Below are 19,967 nucleotides of genomic sequence, written 5' to 3'. Positions count from 1 at the left end.
GACCATTTTCAAAGGAGGTTCCTCAAGCACAGAGGAATAAGAAGCCTGTAAGGTAGGGTATAGTATAAGATTAAAACTACAGGCTTTTGTGCTTAAATCTCAGTTCTACCAATTCAGAATTCTGTAACTCTTGGAAACTTATCTAACTTTTTGAAGCTTATTTTTTTTTATTTGGAAAACAAAAGATATGTACTTCTCAGGGTTATTGTGAATATTCAACTAGATTATGTATTTAACAATGAATTCCATTCACTGCCTAGCTTCCTATGATAATGGGCTTTGTTCTCCAGTACAGAAGCAGGTTATAGCACACTAATGGTTATTCTTCCTTTCTGCTCATTGTCACAGGTCAACTGGAAGGGGACCAAAATGACTGCCTAGTAATTAAAACTGGCCTGCTAGGTTACATTCAGGAATCAATCTCTACTTAATTCCTTAATGTCAGCTATTATGATTATTTTAAGTTCCATATGTCTTTTTTGCCTGTGGAATTCAACTAAACCCTTTTTGGCTGATTGCTATTGGATCAGGAAACAAACATTTTTCTCATTTAATGCCTAATAGTTTGGGCAAGGCAGAAATTGAACACATTTGGGAGGTAATGTGACATGACAGTGTTACAGCCACTTTAGTACCATTACTTATTAGTTATGTGACTTGGGGCATTATGTCTCAGAATCTCAATGTCCCAATCATCACCTTAATCATTAACTATAAATAATGAGGGCAATGGTACCCACGGAATGTCACTGAGGTCACATTAGTTTCAGTCTCAAGACTTGGTCTTGAGTAAGTACTCAATATATGTTTTCTTTTCCCAACTATAAGGTTTTCTCCCATTAATATTTCTTATCATGGTTCTATGGAAAATTGTTTAAATGACATAGATATTTTAATGCCATTATTTTAATTATTAAGTAACACAGATATTATTAGACTAAATCTTGCTTTTTAAAAACAATACTACCCCATCCAGCAAATTAGAAGGTGTGAAATTTAAAGTCTGTAGAAACACTTCACACTTCTCAAATGATGCACTGTTTCTTGAATTCTGTTCTCTGTGGATGAAGTAAAGCCAAATTAAAGCTTTTGTAATCAATATGGAGCTTTTATTTCATTACTCTGAGAAAGGCAAGGGTAGCTTATGATCTGAGTATCAACATGAAATCAAGATATCAGAAGACTTAAAATCTTCAATGACGTGCCATGGTCCTGGAGGAACAGGCTAGAGCACCACTTTTCACACTCAGCACAGCACTATTATTGTGAAAACACAGCTCAGTCACACTGCGTTTAGCACAGCATAAAAAAAGAGCAAAGACTTTTGCAATCAAAACCTGTAAGCATTGTCATACCAATGTTGATAAAAATTTATGTAGAAGTTTACATTTGTAAGATTATTTTATATTAGAAGAAGGATAGGAATAATTTAGGTTTTCCAATTCCTGCTGGCTTGCTATAAGTTTAAAGGAAGAAATGACCAAGGTCAGCAGCTGATGGGTGAATAAAATACAGACTCCCTGGAAAAAGTGAAAAGCAGCACATTCTGGATGGTTCTCAAAGAAAGAAAACAAATTCATATGATGTCTTTGTACTGCATGAGGCTGATACTTTGCAAACACCCTCAGGCAATATTTTTTAAAAATGCTGAGCTATATAGTTTAAATTTTACTGTGCTACCCAACCTGTTACATATGCTCCACAGGAAAAGTAATACAACATTAATAAAATATAACAAGTCATCCTATAAAATTTAAAGGTAATTTAAAATGAAAAGGCTTTGTCTTTTTTCTCATAACCTGAACTTATGAAAACCTTATAAAGATGTGTTATAAAGGGTCACTAATAGTATTAGGTTTCTTTTATAAAAGACTTTGAGTAAAAGGAAAAACTTTGAAATAAATGGTTAAAATCCATATACCATCTTGCCATTAAGTTTCTATTTAAGACTTAAGATCTCAGGCTGAAGAAAACAATTTAATTACATTTTTTACCATTAACATTTAAAAATGATGTGTTTATGGAGCCATTCTATTAATATAATTAAGCACAATTAACTTTATCACACAGAACAATAACTTTACTGTACATAGTATGTTGGTAAAAATATGCATCATACCCAAAATTCTGCCCCTTCAGAAACCTATTGGCATGCTACAAAAACTGTCCATAATGTTCTTTGGACAAATATTTGTAGCTACGTTCATTTTGTATTTTAATATCTATTTGCAATTACAGTATCTCATTTATTTTTGTGTATGAAGTTTCCAAACTTCTGCATAAATCCTCGAAACTTGTTTTCATTTGGCTGATATGTGTGGTAAACATTAGTGTTGTAATTCAGCATTGGGCTGGACCTACCATAACTACTGCCCACAGCTGTGGATTTTATTTCTGGGCGGTGTATACTGGCATTTGGCATATTGCTTGTTGGCTGAATAGAATTCTCAATCTTACAAAATGGCTCAAAACGACTATAAATGCGCCTGTCAGTTGATTGAGTTCTTAGAAGATCATTGGGCTTTGGCCTTGAAGAAGCAGCTTGTTTTCTTACAGGAGCAACAACAGTATTAATCTCCTTTGAATCTCGGTATTGGATTTGTTCTGTGTTAAATCTTGGGGCAGAGGCATCCCCTGCCCTTTCCAGGAACTTGCTTTCAACTGGACTTGGAGAAGGTATTATTTCATTACCTTCATTGGATGCAGAATTTATCCCCTGAGATGAGCTAAATGTTAAATCTTCCTTACTCTTGTGGATGCTGCCTTGAGAGTTTGATGAGGAAGCATGCTTTCTTCTGGGAGATGAATCAACTTTCGGTTCTGACTTTCTTGGGTTTTGATTCTCTTCAGCCTCAGAAGCTAAAGTGTCAGAACTACTACACATTCTATAAAAGGGAGATGCTTTACTTTTGGATAGATTTTCTTTCTTTTCTGGGGTAAGGCTAAGTAAGGACCTTAACTTCTGAGATCCCTTTTTCAAAAAGCTTGGGGAACCCTTAACTTCCTTCTTTGAAGGGAGTTCTTTGTTAGGTTCCTCTTTATTCATATCAAGCAACGCAGCAATGGAAATTGACTTGGTAGCTGTGCCACTTGGAGGGTCTCTCTTGATGACCTCCTCCTGTTCTTCTATGCTATTGGTCACATTGTGCATGCTTTTAGAACATTTCAGCAAATCCTCTTTGGGTTTTTCTGGATGTCTAATTCGATTCCTCGTAAGCGTACTGTATACATAATGCTTACTATTTCCATGATCTAAATTGGCTTTTGAGTAGTCGAAGAATGGGAAACTTCGCCTTTTAAGCATATTCTCATTTTGTTGATTTTTTACATTTTCTGTCTGCTTATTTACACACAATGTTGTATATAAATAGTTGTTTGACTCTCTGTGGCCATTTGTAGTTTGGTTTAAAACTGCTGAGTGGTTTTCAGGAACCCACGAGGTGTGCATTTTCGGCATCTCTGACTGAGATGGTAGCTTGGGGCTTGGTTCTGTCAAAGGTTTGTCTGTTGAATGATCTACACTTGTAGGGGTGTCTGGGACCTCTTTAGGTGTGTCACTTCCCTGGGAATCAATGATAGTTGAATTTGAGGAGCCAGTTGCACAACTATTAACTTCTTGCTGCTCAGGTAAAGTTGGTTTAAACACCAAAGAGGGGCGAAGCCGCGAATGCGTGTAAAGGACATTTGCTTTCAAATTCTCAGAACTATCATAGCTCTCAAGTCGGTCACCTAGAGCTGATCCGTTAGAATCAGGTGCAGCTTCTGAATGATCATTTAAGTAGGATTCAATTCTCCAGTTACGCAAGAATGACTTGGTGGTATTTTCAAGGGTTGGCATTCGTTGTTGCAGAAAGCGAACGTGATTATCTGTCCCATTAAAAGACCTCCGCACATTTGAATTCCTTTCTGCAAAATGTGCTGTCTTCCTCTGTGCAAGCCAATTGCCAAAACCCTGGGAAGGTGCGTTATGGTGGCTAGCATAGCCTCCCCGTGATGAGGATGCCAAACTATCTGAAGACTTTTTCCAATTAGCAGGAGGATTGATGGTTCTATTCACAGTCCTGTTTAGCAACAAGTATGATGCCGTTTCTGGCTGTTCCCCAGCATAACTATGCCTCTTCCAATTTTCATTCTGACTGGGCTGATACTGACGGATTGTATTTGGACCATTAAAGTTGGGAACAAAATGAGGTTTGTATCCAGAATTTCTTATGCTATATTTGTCATGTTCATTCCAAGCATATATCCCTCTGTTTTGGAAGTAGCTAGAATCTAGTTTATGAGTTGTGTCTTGTCTACCAAGAAATGTTCTTTGGCTGGAAACAGAAGCTAATGAAGAGACTGAACGCTGGCGAGTGCCGTTCTCCCACAGGGCTTTGCCACGCTTCACCCGGGCCGACTCTTCCTGAGCAAATGAACTGGGGACACAGGACCTGGCATAGAGAGTTCTAAATTCTTCATCAAAGGACTCGACGAGTTGTCCTGTGATTATTTGAACCAGGCTGAGGTGAGCTTTTTCAAATGACCACATGTAGCTGGAAAAAAATCAAAATTGGAAAAGTTTGTTGAGTTAAAAGACAAATGACAATAGAGCTAGTTCTACTAAGAAAAATGTGTCATATAATGTTGAAAAAATAGTTTTTTTCCTTGACTATCATAATTAGGAACAGCTCCAATCAAATCACATGCTTGTAATATGGATATGTTGCTCCACTCCCATATTCATACTTTAAATAATGAATCAACTCAAGTCCTGGGTTTGAATCCACCATAATTCTTTACACTACTTATGAGAAGTCCAAGGAAAAGCCTGCTTTGAAATTTGCATCCCTGCCTAGTAGAAATTTGTAGAGTAAAAAATGATATTATATTTCATATATACCATCCTGGCAGGGTTCAGGCAAGCTAGCATCACAGGAAAAGTTGAGAGAACTGGCCTCTGCTGAGCTCTATAGTCATATGAGCTTGGGCCTCAGTTTCCTCATATCCATAATGAAGACCTGAATAGCATAATTGTTAGAATTCCTTTTAGTTCTGACATGTCACAATGCAAGATAGGTCTGTGCTAATACAGACATTTTTCTCTCTGTTGCTTACTCAGTTAGTGTAATTTAGAATGCTGGGAGTTGTAAACATGGAGGATTTGTGGGCAGCAGCCTCAGTCACTAAACACTGCACTCTGTGTACACAGCATTGGCCAATTTAATCTTCACAACCCATGCCCGTCAGAATGCCAAATAAGATGTTTTAATACAGGTACAATATCTAGGAAAGTAAAATTATACTACTTTATAGTATTTTGTGGAACTTCCGATCTCTTTTCCAGAGTTTAGAGTTAACAGTTATCTTGAAATTTCATGTAAGATTTTAAATCTAATGTTTGAAAATCTGAGTAGTTAAGCACACTGAGTCACTGAGCTTAAAAAGAAATAAATCACTGATATGTTATATATCAAATAATGTACATGATACAATAGGTTTTAATATAATAAAAAGGGAGATGAACACATCCTGCACAATGAAAGAGTTTATTGTTTATACAGGGGAGATATAATGAAGGTAGATAAAAATATATTTTTAATGTGCAGAGTAATAACTTAAAATACGTAAAATAAACAGCAATCTGCAACTTAATTATTCTGATGTGCTTAATTTTATCCAGAATACTTATTGGATGGATGGCATGAGCAGGACATTTACTGGGTACTTCGTATTTACAGCTATGATGACCACTAGGCTGAGTTAAAAGATATGGTACAAAAGTGAATTATTAAAGGAATTGTCAGTCCAACTGAAGATATGAGTACAAAATATGTTAGAAACAGCAAATAAATAAACGAATAGTCAGCTATCAAATATGGGAAAATCCCTCAAGAAAGGGAGATTTTTAGCAACATTTTGATAGAAACTAGATAGCCCTGAAGTTCAGACATGAAAGGTGTGGGAGGACAATTTGTGTGGAAGAGAAATATAGAAAAAGGAAGTAATAATGTCCATGTATTATAGAAAACAGAAATCAAATTATGTTTAACTGAGTTTAAAAAAGCAATATAAGAGATGGATGAACCTTGAAAGCAAAGCAAAGTTTGTGTAGTATCTGATCCCAAGTTTGAGTGAATTATAATAAAAAGAGATGTTTAATGAATTATTTTTTTCTATAGCTAATTGTAGCATAGACTTGAGATATGAGGGATTTTATTTATTATGATGAGTAAAGTAGTTGGAATAAGGTGGTAAGAGAAGAGACCAGAGCAGAAATTGCAATAATGAGTAAAATTATTGCACCAGGAACAAGAAGAAAGGGTAAGAATATCTGTATGTCATACAGGATGTGCATAGGTTATGAAGTAAGAATTATCTCCAGCTATAGAACTTAGGATTCTGAGAAGATAATGGTACTGTGTGGCAACTGGAAAAGGTTCCATGCTTTGGTAGCTCAGAAAATAATACTGCAATAGAATTTTAGATAATAGACAGACATTCAATTGGAAATATTTAATTTAGAGATTATTCTCTGGAAGCACTGACCACTACCAGAGATAAAATAACTACTTATACCAACATTAAACAATCTTCCTATATAATTTCCAGGATCCCAGCAAATCCCTGTTGTGTAAACTCAGCTGTTGATAAACATTTCATGCCCAATTTCCAGTTAGTTCTATACTCCCTCATTCTTAAATATAAAAAGTTTAGACTATTGCTTATAAAGCTTAAAAGCTTAGAAGCAAAACCAAAAGCAAACCAAACAAACACCAAAAAGGCACCCAGAGGAAACAGAAAATGCACAAATAAGAATACGTATTATGACACACAGGAGACTTCCGGCCAAGAGGGAGGCCTAGACTGACATGCTCTGTCTCCCTCCACAACCAAGGACTACAAGTATTGCAAAACCAAAAATAATAAGTTCCAGAAAATAAAGCTACATGGAAGTCCAAGGTATGAAGTCATAAACAATTGGTGCTCATCTGGACGGGTAGGAGGGGTGAGACCGCAGCTGAAAGATCAAACTGTGCTGGAGGCGGCAGCCGCAGCAGCGAACAGCAGGACCGGTAAGCAGACACCTGTATTTGGGGGGAGGAGAGAAGCGCCTGGGAGCCGGCCCTGGCCCTGGCTGCCGACCAGATCCATCGGCTCGCGATTCCAATGCCTGGGAGGGCAGACCCCATTGTCTCAGATTGTGGGACTGTGGGGACAGAGGACGCTCCCAGTTCCTCAGCAGAGAGTAACAGCGGGAATCCATCTTGGACCCCCGCCCCCACGCAAAGCACCACAATGTGGTGACAAAGGTCGCCAGGTTGTGACAGCACATGGGGCTCCGCCCAATACAGCGTAGGATGTGTGACAGCGCCCCACCCAAGAAGGAAAGATAAACAAAATGGTCAGAATGGCAAAATTAATGATTGAAATACCAGTCACACAGCTAACAGAAAAACAAATAAAGGCCTTGACCGATGAACAGATAGCGAATCTTTCCAAGGCTCAGTTCAGAGCTATAGTCATAAGGCAGCTTACAGACCTAACAGCGGGGCTGAATCAAGACAGGGAAGGAATGAAGGCTAGTCCTGCTGAAATGAACAAAAATACATACAAGACAAGTGGTGAGGAGGGGAAAGCCATGGATCAAATCAGCAAATCGGAACATAGGGAGGGAACAAATAGTCAACCAGTGTAGAAAGAGGAAACAAAAAGTGAGAGATATGATGAGAGGCTCAGAAACCTCTGGGAGAGCTATAAGCAAATGAACATTCAAATTATAGGATTGCCAGAGGGTGAAGAAGAAGAACTAGAAATTGAAAAAGTATGTGAAAAAATAATGAAGCAGAACTTCTCTAACTTGGGGAAGGAAATGAACTTACAGGTCCAGGAAGCACAGAGAGTTCCAGATAGGCTGGACCCAGGGAGGACCACATCAAGACACATTATCATCAAAATGTCAAAAATTAAAGATAAAGAGAGAATCTTAAATGCAGCAAGAGAGAAAAGAAGAATTATGTATTAAGGGGTCCCAATTAAACTATCAGCAGATTTCTCAAAGGAGACTTTACAGGCAAGAAGGGACTGGCAAGAAATATTCAAAGTAATGAAAATCAAAAAACTACAACCATGATTACTCTATCCAGTGAAGTTGTCATTCAGGATAGAAGGGCAGAGAAAGTGCTTCCAGGACAAAGTAAAACTGAATGAGTACATCAGATCCAAACCACTGTTATATGAGATGTTAAAGGGACTTGTTTAGAAGAAGGAGGATGAAAACTATGAACATTAAGATGAAAACTGCACCACAACAACCAACAACAGAAGACAGGGAATCAAAACAAAGTCAAGCTAAGTAGGCAGCGAGAGGGGAAAAAGAATTATAAGTACGGGGAACATATTGGGGGGAGATCAGTGGGGAGGGGCAATGGGGAAAAGGGGGGGAGATGATGCAGGAATTAAGAAGCATAGTAGGAGGGAGTGGAGTAGATAGGAAGATGTTGAGAAGAACTATATGCACAACCAATGGGCATGGACTAAGTGGGAGGGCAACTGGAGGGAGGGGGGTCAAAGGTGGAGGGGAGCAGGTGGAAAAGAAATTGGGACAGCTGTAACAGCATAATCAATAAAGCACATTAAAAAAAGAATACACATTAACACACTCACATACAATTAATATCTTCAAAGAAAGAAAGAGAGAAAATAATAAATCTATAAAACATTAACAGGATGCTATGAAAATATTTCAAGTAGAAGATATTCAAAATATTTGACAGCAAAATTTAAAAAGAAAGATATGATAGAAGAGTTGAAAGGTATAATTGAGAAAATCCCCGAGTTAGTATAGTAATGACCCCACCCATGAATGGAAAATTGTAGGGAAAAACACAAAATGGAAGTAGAAATCTGGTTAATAAGAATTTCAGATAGAGATAACAGAAATAATTGAAACAAAAACATGAAAGAATAAATAAGGAAGATGCAACTATTTGGATTACCCAGAACAACAAAAGAAAAAAATGCCTAATAAATATGAGAATAGCATGGAATAAAAGGGACATCCTAAGCACTTGCAGAAAGAAAAATTACATGAAGAAAACTGGAATAACAATTGTTTGAGATTTCTCAAATAGAAATTTGAATGCAGGGCAATGTCTTCCAAATTCAGAGCAAAAATTATTCAACTTGATTTCAATGTCCAGTTAAACAATAAATCACCTAAATTTATAAATTTTTAGACTTAAAAAATCCATGCTGATAGAAAATATTCTTGATCAAAGTTGGGAGAAAAACCATGACTTGAAAATAAAAATGAGTTAAAAAAATTGAATGAAAACTGAAATTTAAAAAACTCAGCTCTGGCTGTTGTAGCTCAGTGGATTGAGTGCTGGCCTGTGAACTGAAAGGTCACCCATTCGATTCCCAGCCAGGGCACATGTCTGGGTCGTGGGCCAGGTCCTGGGTTGGGGGTGTGTGAGAGGCAACTGATTGATGTATTTCTCATACATCGATGTTTCTCTCCCTCTTTTTCACCCTTCCTTCCACTCTCTCTAAAAATAAAAATAGATAAAATCTTAAAAAACCAAAAAACTATAGCTCAAACTACCCAGAAACATAGGAAATACCAGGATCCCAGCTGTGCTCCAAGTTAAAGCCCAAATTGGAATCACAGATTATTGGTAGTAACTGAGCATTTGGAAAAGTTTTTATGCAGTAAGAAATCAGTAATCAACTGGAAAAGAAATAACAATAGTTAAGTAGAAAACAAAGACAAAGAATAAAACAAAAATAAAATGGTCATTATTAACTTTGTTATGAAGAAGGAAACAATCACAAATCACTCCTTTGCTCATTAATGATCAATTTTGATAAAATTTCAATAATGTAAACTCATACTTCTTATTTAACCAAAACATCGTGATAGAGCTGTATTGGGTAAATGGGGACCAGCAGGGCAAGCGGATATGAGTGGTTACGAAATAAAACTCCTCAATTGCCATAATATGAAGTCAAAAGATCACATCTAAAAGTGACAAATCAAAATATAGCAGTATAATCAGATTGTTTAAGTGAATGAAATACATATCAGAAGAACTTGCTAAAAAATTAAATAACTGTATCTGGAGGTCAGGAATTAGGAGTATATTGAGATGGAATATAAGATGTATTTTGTATTGCCTGTCTTTTAGTAACATTTGATTTTTTAAAATATGTGCATAGATTTACTTGGATAAAAAAATAAAAAGAATTTTATATTATTTTTCAACCACAGTTTACATTCAATACCATTCCGCACCAGTTTCAGATATACAGCAGTGGCCAGAAAATCATGCACTCTACAAAGTGATCCTCTCAGCTGCCACAAGCACCCACGGGGCCATACCCAGTTATCTTGACATTATTAACTCTATTGCCCATGCTGCACACTGCATCTCTGTGGCTATTATGCAACCACCAATCTGTACTGCTTAATGCTGTCTCCTTTTTCACCCAGCCCTACAACCCTCTTCCCCTCTGACAGCTGTCAGTCTGTTCTCTATACCATAACTTACTATACCAGCCCCTCCAAACATACCGTCATATATTAACCATGAGGCTGGGAATGTAGTTATTACCTCACATGTTAAATAGTGGTTCAAGAGCTCTGAGTTCCTGGTTGGGGATAATAAAGTGAAGTCCATGGAGTAAAAATAGTGACTAGTGGTGGCATGGATATCTAAATGTGATGATGTTCAAGTCTGAGCCAAGAGAGCACTTTAGAGCCAATAACTTCAGTGAAACTTATCTTTTGAAAGTAACTTTTATAAGTATCATAATACTTAAAAGAATTTATAAAATTATGTCAGTCAATTTCATGGACAATATTAAATACCTTCCAGATTTTCATATGACAATTTCAAATAAGGGTATCCAATTCAAAATTTGACTTACGTACACTGATAAAAAGTATATAGTTGTTTTATCTCATTGATGTTAGTATTGTGATATTGCAAAACACTTATGTTTTTGTTGATAAAATCATCATCATGACAAGTGAGCTGTCACACAATTTGTGATTATGGTGGTGAGTACAGACACAAAGCCTATCTAGAAATGCTGAGAGTTTAAAATAGGAAGATATTTTATGGCAAAGAATTTTGATATAAAGAAGAAGGCCGTTTGAATTTACTTAGGAGGAAAACAATGATGATTACAGAATATGAGCGACAAAGAGTGGTTTTAACCAAAAGGGAATAAAATTTTAGCCAGTTTCAATGAAGACTGGTTCATAACTGTTCCACCAGATCCTGTTAGAACATTGTTAAAAGGAATGGTTCATGATAAGCAGTGAGAAAAAACAAAAATTACAAGAGCTGACAACCATTAGTTTTTTAAAGAAATATATTTAAACTTAACATGGAATCATACAGAGTTGAGTTGTTAGATAAGAGTTTTGATGAATTTTTATAATCTGTGGTCCTAGGAATTCACTATGTTGACATAACTAACAAACACCATTCTATAAGTCAAGTGAACTCCTGACTTTAATTAAAATTTTAATTAAAAGCCATCTAAAAGTGATCTAAATACACATACACACAAATAATGAGTATTTAAAAGGACTCATTAATTTTAAGCACTAGTGGTAATTTCTGTTCTTAATACGTTTTCCTTTAGAAAGCCAAACTACATTTTCAAGAAAGGATCCCTTAGAAAAGGGAAAGTCAGCACATACAGTTTTTTTTTTTTTTTTGAAGGCCTAAAATAATGGTTAACATTAGAGGCTTTGTATGCATAAAAGATTTTCATAACAATAATGAAGTAGTTCTACGATTACGCTCATTACACAGAGGAGCAAGTTAAGGTGCAACAAGGTAAGTAACTTGCCCATGGCCTTCCCGTTCAACATGGTATCTCCTTCTTGTGGACTTTTTAAGTTCCTAAGGTTTCCTCTCACACTGTCCAGATTATTTCCATAGCTCTCCTGGCTTCCTCCCACAGTCTTTAGTGATGAGTCCACTCTGGCCTGGTAACCTAGCAGTGCATATATGCTTATTGGTGTTTCCATCTGCCTTGTTGATGTAGCCTCACTGCGTATCCCATTCAGGACTGATGCCTGAAATTTATGAGAGAATATTAGGGCAGCACTTACACTCTGGAGCCAGCAAGATCTGGAATGTGCTGCCAGACCTGGGCTGCCTGTGGTCCTTGGCTTTGGGGTTTTAGACAAGTCACTTAAATTACTTAAACTTCAATTTCATCATTTATAAAATATGAAAACAATAGCCTTGCAGATAAGTTATAAGGACAGGGTTGAAATGTATAAGAGAGCTAAGCTAGGAGAGAGTAGATATATTGCCAGTGAAAACCTTGAAACATGCCAGGGAGTAGAATCTAGTTCTGAGTCACCTGTCTAGTGTCTGCCGTGACATTTTTAACAGTCAGACTCTTAAATGCGTTTTTGGTAGTACTATAGTGACTACATAATAATTATCAGATTCTTAATAGTGCTGAAATAAGAAAAACCTGTTTGATAGGTTCTCCAAAAATGACAAATAGCTTCTATTTTTATGAACAATTGCTATTAAGTCCATACTACGTACTGTTTTCATGAGGAACAAAAACACTTTTTGTATTGTAGAGCTATATGAAAACTGAGATATTCATCAACACCCCCCCCCCATTTTTGGGATAAAGAACTTGAAGGCCAAAGAAGTTCTGTGATTTTCCCAATGGCTTAATGTTCTTTAGAGGTACAGCCAGAACTGAAACGCAAGTCTCCAAGTTTCCTTGCAAGGGGTTCTGTTTTTATTTCTAAGGAATAACTAGACAGATTACATTAAAATTTGAAGCTAATAATTTATGTAAATGATTGATAAGGCTGCAGGTAAACACAAACTAGGCTATTATCAAAAAGTAAAGAAATAGCAACTGCTGGGAGGATGGGAAAAAGAGGGAACCCTTGTGCACTGTTGGTGGGAATGCAGACTGGTGCAGCCTCTATGGAAAACAGTATGGAGGTTCCTCAAAAAGTGAAAAATATAACTGCCTTATGACCTAGAAATTCCACTTATGGATATTTATCTGAAGAAAACAAACAAACAAACAAACACTCACTCAAAAAGATGTCAGTATCCCTATGTTCACCGCATTGCCTCTATTTATAATAGTCAAGATATGGAAGCAACCTAAGTGTCCCTCAATAGATGAATGGATAAAGAAGATGTGATATACTCTTTAGCCATAAAAAAGAACAAAATCTTGTCATTTGCAACAACGTGGATGGAATTAAACTTGTTATTCAAAGTGAAATAAGTCAGACAGAGACAGTTAATCATGGTATGATCTCCCTTTTATGTAGAACAATGGAAAAAAACAAAAACAAAAAGATAAGTTTATAGATACAGAGCACAGACTAGTGGTTGCCAGGGTGGAGTGGTAGTGGGAGGGGTATGAGATGAATAAAATGGGTAGAGTGTCAAAAGGTGCAAATTTCCAGTTATAAATAAGTGCTAGGGGTGTAATGTACAGTATGGCGACTGAAGTTAATATTATATGGCATATGTAAAAGTTGCTAAGAAAGTAATCTTGAAAGACGGCATCAGAAGGGAAAAAGTTTGTAACTATGTATGATGATGAATGTTAACTAGACTTATTGTGGTAAGCATTTAGCATTATATACAAATATTAAACCATTATACCAGAAACTAATATAATGTTATATGTCTATTGTAATACAATTAAAAAATAAAGAACAGATTACACTAAAATGTAAAATTAATAAGTTCTATAAATGATTATCAATGTGAGAGGTAAACACAATAATCTTACCTGTATGAACCATACATAACTTTCTGGCAGTCAATTAACAAAAATTTTTGTTCCAATTTCCCATGAAATTTGGATCCTGTTTTTGAAAGATATTCTTGGCCTTTTACTGTCCGCACTCGAATATTCTAGAATTATAGGCAAATAAAACATAAAAAAGGAAAATATTTTAAAAAGTAAAATACATGTTAATATAAAACCTTAGTACAAAAAAATGTATATTTTATATAATTTTTTAAACACACAACCAAAAAAATAGTTGAAAGCAAATTTTATTTATTTTTTAAATTTATTTATTTATTTTTAGAGAGAGAGAAAGAGAGAGAGAGAAATAGCAATGTGTGGTTGCCTATTGCACACCCCCAACTGGGGACCTGGCCCACAACCCAAGCATGTGCCCTGACTGGGAATCGAATCAGCGACACTTTGATTCATAGGCTGGTGCTCGATCCACTGAGTCACACCAGCCAGTGCTGAAAAGCAATATTTAAAACATCACTCAAAAAGGAAATATTCTAGGATAACAGTAACTTAAAATATGGATATATTACTTTACATTTACACAAGATGGTTTATAAATCACTTAGGATCCTACTGCAAGATCCTTTCAGGTTATAGACTCATCATGTCAAAATAACTAAAATTAAAATGCATCCATCTTTTAAAAACTCAAATGTAATTGAAATCACTAAACCAAATGAATGTGATAAGCCATATTGGCTGAATGAAAAAATCACTCAGGTCAATGGTTTCAAGGTTGCACATGCATTAATTATTACTGGTAGCCAAAGTAAACTCAAAACTTAAGTACCATATAAATTTGGTGCAGATGTATGTTTTCAGTTGCACACAAAACAGCACAAAAGGACCCTTTTGTGATTAATCATCATTCCACTGTAAATTACACACATTCTCTCTCTCTCTCTCTCTCTCCCCTCCCCCCTCCTCTATTTTACTTTTGGAGTAAGATAGCTTAACACGTCTTAAACTTGACCAAGACAAAAATAGTACACAAACTTTAAAAACAATGCCTCAGACAAAAACATGGGACTCTTACCCTGAGACGCTGAACTTGACAACCCTGTTTTTCAGTCATATTTAGGAAATGATTAAAGTTGGATTCATCGAGCAGAATGTATACAGATATCCCTCGAGTTGATGCCTCCACTATTTCTTTGAAAATGTCCACATCTGTAAATATATCCATCACTAAAGCAATGACCTATTAAAGATAAGAATATCAAACAATTTTAGACACCTAAAAGGGAAAGATCTAGAAATTGGTGCTTTCAATAAAAATTGGATAAAATAAAAAATTTAAATACATAACACACATAAATGTATACACAAATATTTGGTTTTTAAAATAGAAGATAAAACATAAGAAATTGTGTTGAAAATAAACAAATGAGTATATACAGATATGAAACACGAATTTCATATTAGGTTTCAATCAAAAGGAACTTGCATTTCAGTACAATGTTGAGTGACAGGTAAACCTGAATCATGGATTACGAGGTTGCCTACAGGGTAGATGGAGTGGACAGGTAGATGGAAGGTAGAAATTAGTACTACAAATTTACATGGGAAACATTTCCAAGGAAAAGCAAGATTTCTGGAACTAGTTGTTAAGAATAAAAATCTTGGAGACCTGGGACAGAGAAGACAAAACTTCTAGAAACAGAAGATGAGAAAGGGTATAAAAGACTTGAAGACCAGAAAATTAAGTACATGTGCCTAAAATTAGTTGAGGAAATATAATAAGCAAAATAAATAAAAAAGGCAAAAATTACAATATAATTAAAAAGGTAAAGGCAGAGAGAAATATTTAAAAACAGGTCCCTAAAATGGAGAGGTCCAAGTTAATTGTTGGGAAAAGAATCATTATGGACTCCGAGGAGCAATGGGAATGAAATATCCTTAAAAGGGAAAAATCACTTTACTGACCACCTACTATGTGTCAGACAAGAATGACCAAATCCTTGTGCTTTGTGAAACTTACATTCTACTAGGGGAAGACACCATGAGCAATTGACATAATAGATAAATTATATGATAAACTATAAGATAATTTAATTAGGAAAAATATAGCAAGATAATGGGGATCAGAGACCCCTGGAAATTGAGGAGGGGTTTGAAGGATTTCAGGTCTCTTTGAGAAAGTGTCCTCTGAGCAAAGACATAGAAGGAATTGAAGAAGTCATGCATGTGGGTATCTTGAGGAATTATATTCCAGGCAGAGGAAACCAGCAGTGTGAAGGCCCTTTGTGAGGAGCATGCCTGGCATAATCAAGAAATAGTAAGGGGAAGGTAAAAATTAAATGAGAAAAGGAGAGAGTAATCACAATGCCTTGAAGGCATTATTGAACCTTCAGCATTTTTTTTTTTTCTTTTCTGAATTGAATTGTAAGCTGTGAAGAAGGCTTTTACATTGAGGTAATAATGGGATCTGATTTAGGTTTGAAAAGGATTGCTCCAGCTTCTGTGTTAACAACAGACTAAACAGGCTTTAAGGATCAGAGCCAGGGTGGAAACAGGGAGGCCCTTTAGAATTCCTGGAGCGACTCCAGAGGGAGGTGATGGTCCTGGTCCTAGTTGCCATCAGTAAAGAGCAAGGGTCAGATACTAGATATCCCTGGGCCAAAAGGACATGGATGTGAGAGAAAAAAGGAGAAAAAGAGGATGACTTAGATTTTTAGACTCACTAACCTGAAGAACAAAGTTGTTCTCAACTGAAATAGTGGAATGCAGCTGCATACATTGTAGGTAGAAGATTAAAAAGGCAAATTAAGTTTGAGGTGCCTAGATATCCAAGTGGAATGTTGAGTAGAGAGGTGTAGGCCAGAGACGTCAGTTGGGTGTCCACAGTGTCAAGATGCCAATTAAATCCAAGTCACCAAAGAGATTGGACAAATAGAAAAGAAGGCAAAAGACTGAGCCCTGGGGCAAGAGGTACCAGCAAAGGAGCCTGAGTGAACAAAGAGAAGGCAGCCCTCTTGGAAGGCAAGTAAGATAGTGGATCAATAAGTAGAATGTGCTCAAGAGTGTCAAACCCTACTGCTAGGCCAAGAAACAGGAGGATTATTGTATAATATAAATGCATTGGGTTTAGTAATATACAGGTTATTGGTGAATTCCACAAGTATAGTTTTAGTGGAGTGCTAAGAGCAAAAAGCTTATTAAAAGATCTGTAGGAGGGAATGGGAGTAGCAGGAATAGGTAACTCTTTTTGAATAATTTGGCTACAATAAAAATCAGAAAAATGGAGAGGTAGGTACAGCTGGGTCAAGAGAAGTTGTACTTTTTCTTTAGTTTTAGGTGAGAGAATGAACAGCATGTCTATATGCACATGAAAGGTTCCACTAAAGAATGAAAATTAATGATGCAAGAGATAGTGGGAGGTGGGATGGGGAAGAAGATAATTACTGGAGCAATGTTTTGAGTAGGCAATAAAAGATAATATCTAGCAAAAAAGTAAGGTAATTAGAGCACAGAGAATAAAGACCAATAAAAGGTAATCTGTACTATCAAGCCGGAAGGCCAAGTATAAGCATGCAGATGCTGGTAGAAGAGCCAATGGGGGCGATGGGATTATGGAGGTTCTCTTCTGAACACTTCAGTTTTCTCAGGAACTGGAAAGCAAGTTTGGCAGCTGAGAAGATGGTGAATTACAAAAGATGTATTAAAGGTATGAGGAAAGGGGTATTAAGGAGCCATCTAGGATGGTTGGAAAGGGAGTAAATTATAGAAATATAGTGTGATTTCAGGGAAGCACTAGGACTCACCAGGATATAAATTTAAAATGAGACCAGTCAATGTGGTTATGAGTTATTCTCAACTTCGTTCAGCTACAGGAGTACAGGCATGGAGCAGGCAAAAAGTTTTATTTAACCATGGATGTAGTTCTGGCTGTGAGAGACTAACGAAGTGGGAGGAGGAAGTGAAATTGAAGTTGTATGTAATATGGAGATTAGGAAGAAAAGAGGATGTCATTAATAAGAGAGATATGAAATCAGGGTGGGATTAATGAGGTCTTGCTGGGGTTAAAGGACAGTTAGATATTAAGGAATTGTTAATTTCTTACTCTTACTGTAATACAGTGATAAAGAAAATAAGAGATGTCATTATATATGTGTATGCATATATGTATACATGTATATATACATATATATATGCTTAAAATCTGTTGCCTTGTATTTACCTCACATTAAACTAGATGAAACAAAATTGGCAATTAATTGACAATTTTTGAAGCTGGTTGATAGTACATGAGAATTCTCTTTACTATTTTTCCTACTTTTGAAAACTTCCAGAACACAAACTTAAAAAAAATTAAAGTAATATTGTATATTAGCAGGTACCGGAGAGGATAAGTTAGAAATGTAAGTACCAGTGGTAATCAGATGGGGATATATGAAATAGCTTAAATAAGATGTGCAATTATAGGCTATGATACTATAAAAAATGATTGGGAATCAACAGGTAAGGAATGTAGGACAAAATCATGAGAGGAGAGAAGGCCAATGACCTGGTTTTCAGGAGGATTTCTTACATGTATATCAAAATTTTCAGGAACTGAGACAGGAATGGTATTACAAAGAGTAACAGAGAACAAAGATCATCAAGAAATGAGAGGAAATGGAATGACCTGGAAATAGACACATGGCAACAATAGCCAGGATAATTTAATGTACATATCGTAATATGTTAGAAGATGAGCAAAGTCATGGATAATATATAAATCATTTTATTTACTCTAATAAGACATAAAACAAAACATTGAACCATGCATATATTATACAAGTTGATAACATTCTTCAAACTACCTGTGAAACATACTTGAATTAGATTTTCTCTAGGAAGAACAATTTCGATCATATCTAGTGGCCTCCCATGATCCTCTTCTTTTTTATAAATCATATGAGGTGCCAGAAGAAGGGAGAAGCTAGTGATAACAACCGCACTCATGTCTTGTAATATCCTTTATAACATCAAATATGTGAAGAACCTTCAAATCACATTCAAATGATTAATTGATGAGTTTACTCTGTATTAATGAGTGGTGTGATGATGTATGGGCACTGAGATGGAGAAAATGTCACTATTATAAACTTATTTTACAAAATTACTCCTAGAAACATAGGCCTGAAGCAGTCTGGCACCAATTATGTTTTTTTAACTTGAAAGGAATTTTTAAAATAAGGAAACTATTGTGCAACATAGTATTCTTTAAGACATTATCAGCATATCTAAGGAATTTATTTTTAATGTGTCAGGTAGCTTCATGTAACAAAGTAATGGAAACTTTGGAAAGAACAAAAACAAATTACCAGGATAAATAAAGGTTTTTGTGTGCAAAAAGTAATTGAAGTCACTCTGTCAGTGGATGGTTCTGGCACACCAAGGGTAGAACAAATGCCAGTCTCTTTCGCATGAAAGGCAATACACTGGATCAGAATCTAGGAGACCAGAGGACACATCTTTGACAAACGTATCTGATGTCAGTTGAGTCTGGTAGCTTAGCTTCTGGTGACCTGCACCATCACTTGATATGTTGAAAAATAATATAAAGTCTACAGAAAATTCTGTTGTGCCAAGAGAGGTAAAAATAAAATGTGCTATTTGTTTTTGTTTGTTTGTTTTTAAATTAACAGTGGGTTACATTTCTGGAAAGGAATAAATTATTAGAAATGAGGTATGCCAAACCTGATCTGAAGGTACATACTGTATTCTCAGTTATCTAAATCACACTGTGTTGTAAGAAGGACCACAATGGCTATATATAATCAAAGAATATATACCTGATTAGGATAGGCCTTTTCAAAAGGTACATCAATTGATTTTTATAAGTCAACACAGAAATCAGCTACGTTAAGTCCTATTCAAGAAACTACCATGACGTTGTATACCATTTAAACTCTTGTTTCTTCATTAATTCCTGTTTTATTCTTGCTTTATAAATTGAAAAAGTAAATAAATAAATGTTTTCATCAGCAACATGAGACTTAGAAATTTCTGGGAAGACATTACAAATTGTTTTTAAGATTTGGGTGAAACCATATCTTTTAGTAGTTTCAGAGAATCTGACTCAAGCATGTTGGTTTTCACTTGTCTTTCTCACAGTAGTAGATTCTCCTAAAGTGACCAAGATAGTGGAGACCACACTGAATTAAATATAA

The 19,967-nt window shown here is 35.9% G+C and overlaps 1 protein-coding gene across 6 annotated transcripts in view; it reads right to left on the bottom strand.

The window, feature by feature from the left end:
• Positions 1–2,150: 2,150 nt before the first annotated feature.
• Positions 2,151–19,967, bottom strand: part of SACK1B (scaffolding CK1 anchoring protein B) — a 90,733-nt gene continuing 72,916 nt past the window's right edge. For all 6 annotated transcript variants that reach the window (XM_090282609.1, XM_090282614.1, XM_090282611.1 and 3 more), the window contains exons 3-5: positions 14,846–15,010; positions 13,792–13,916; positions 2,151–4,535 (exon numbers count right to left, since the gene is read on the bottom strand). In XM_090282609.1, coding sequence (XP_090138735.1) covers positions 2,243–4,535; positions 13,792–13,916; positions 14,846–15,010 — 2,583 coding nt within the window. In that variant the 3' untranslated portion in view covers positions 2,151–2,242. The remainder of the gene's footprint in view (positions 4,536–13,791; positions 13,917–14,845; positions 15,011–19,967) is intronic.

The sequence above is a fragment of the Furipterus horrens genome, unplaced genomic scaffold (genome assembly GCF_987537825.1).
Source record: "Furipterus horrens unplaced genomic scaffold, mFurHor1.1.pri manual_scaffold_6, whole genome shotgun sequence".
In the NCBI taxonomy this organism is placed as follows: Eukaryota; Metazoa; Chordata; class Mammalia; order Chiroptera; family Furipteridae; genus Furipterus; species Furipterus horrens.
The sequence above is the reverse complement of the archived record's forward strand: the minus strand, read 5'-3'. Positions and strand labels throughout refer to the sequence as shown.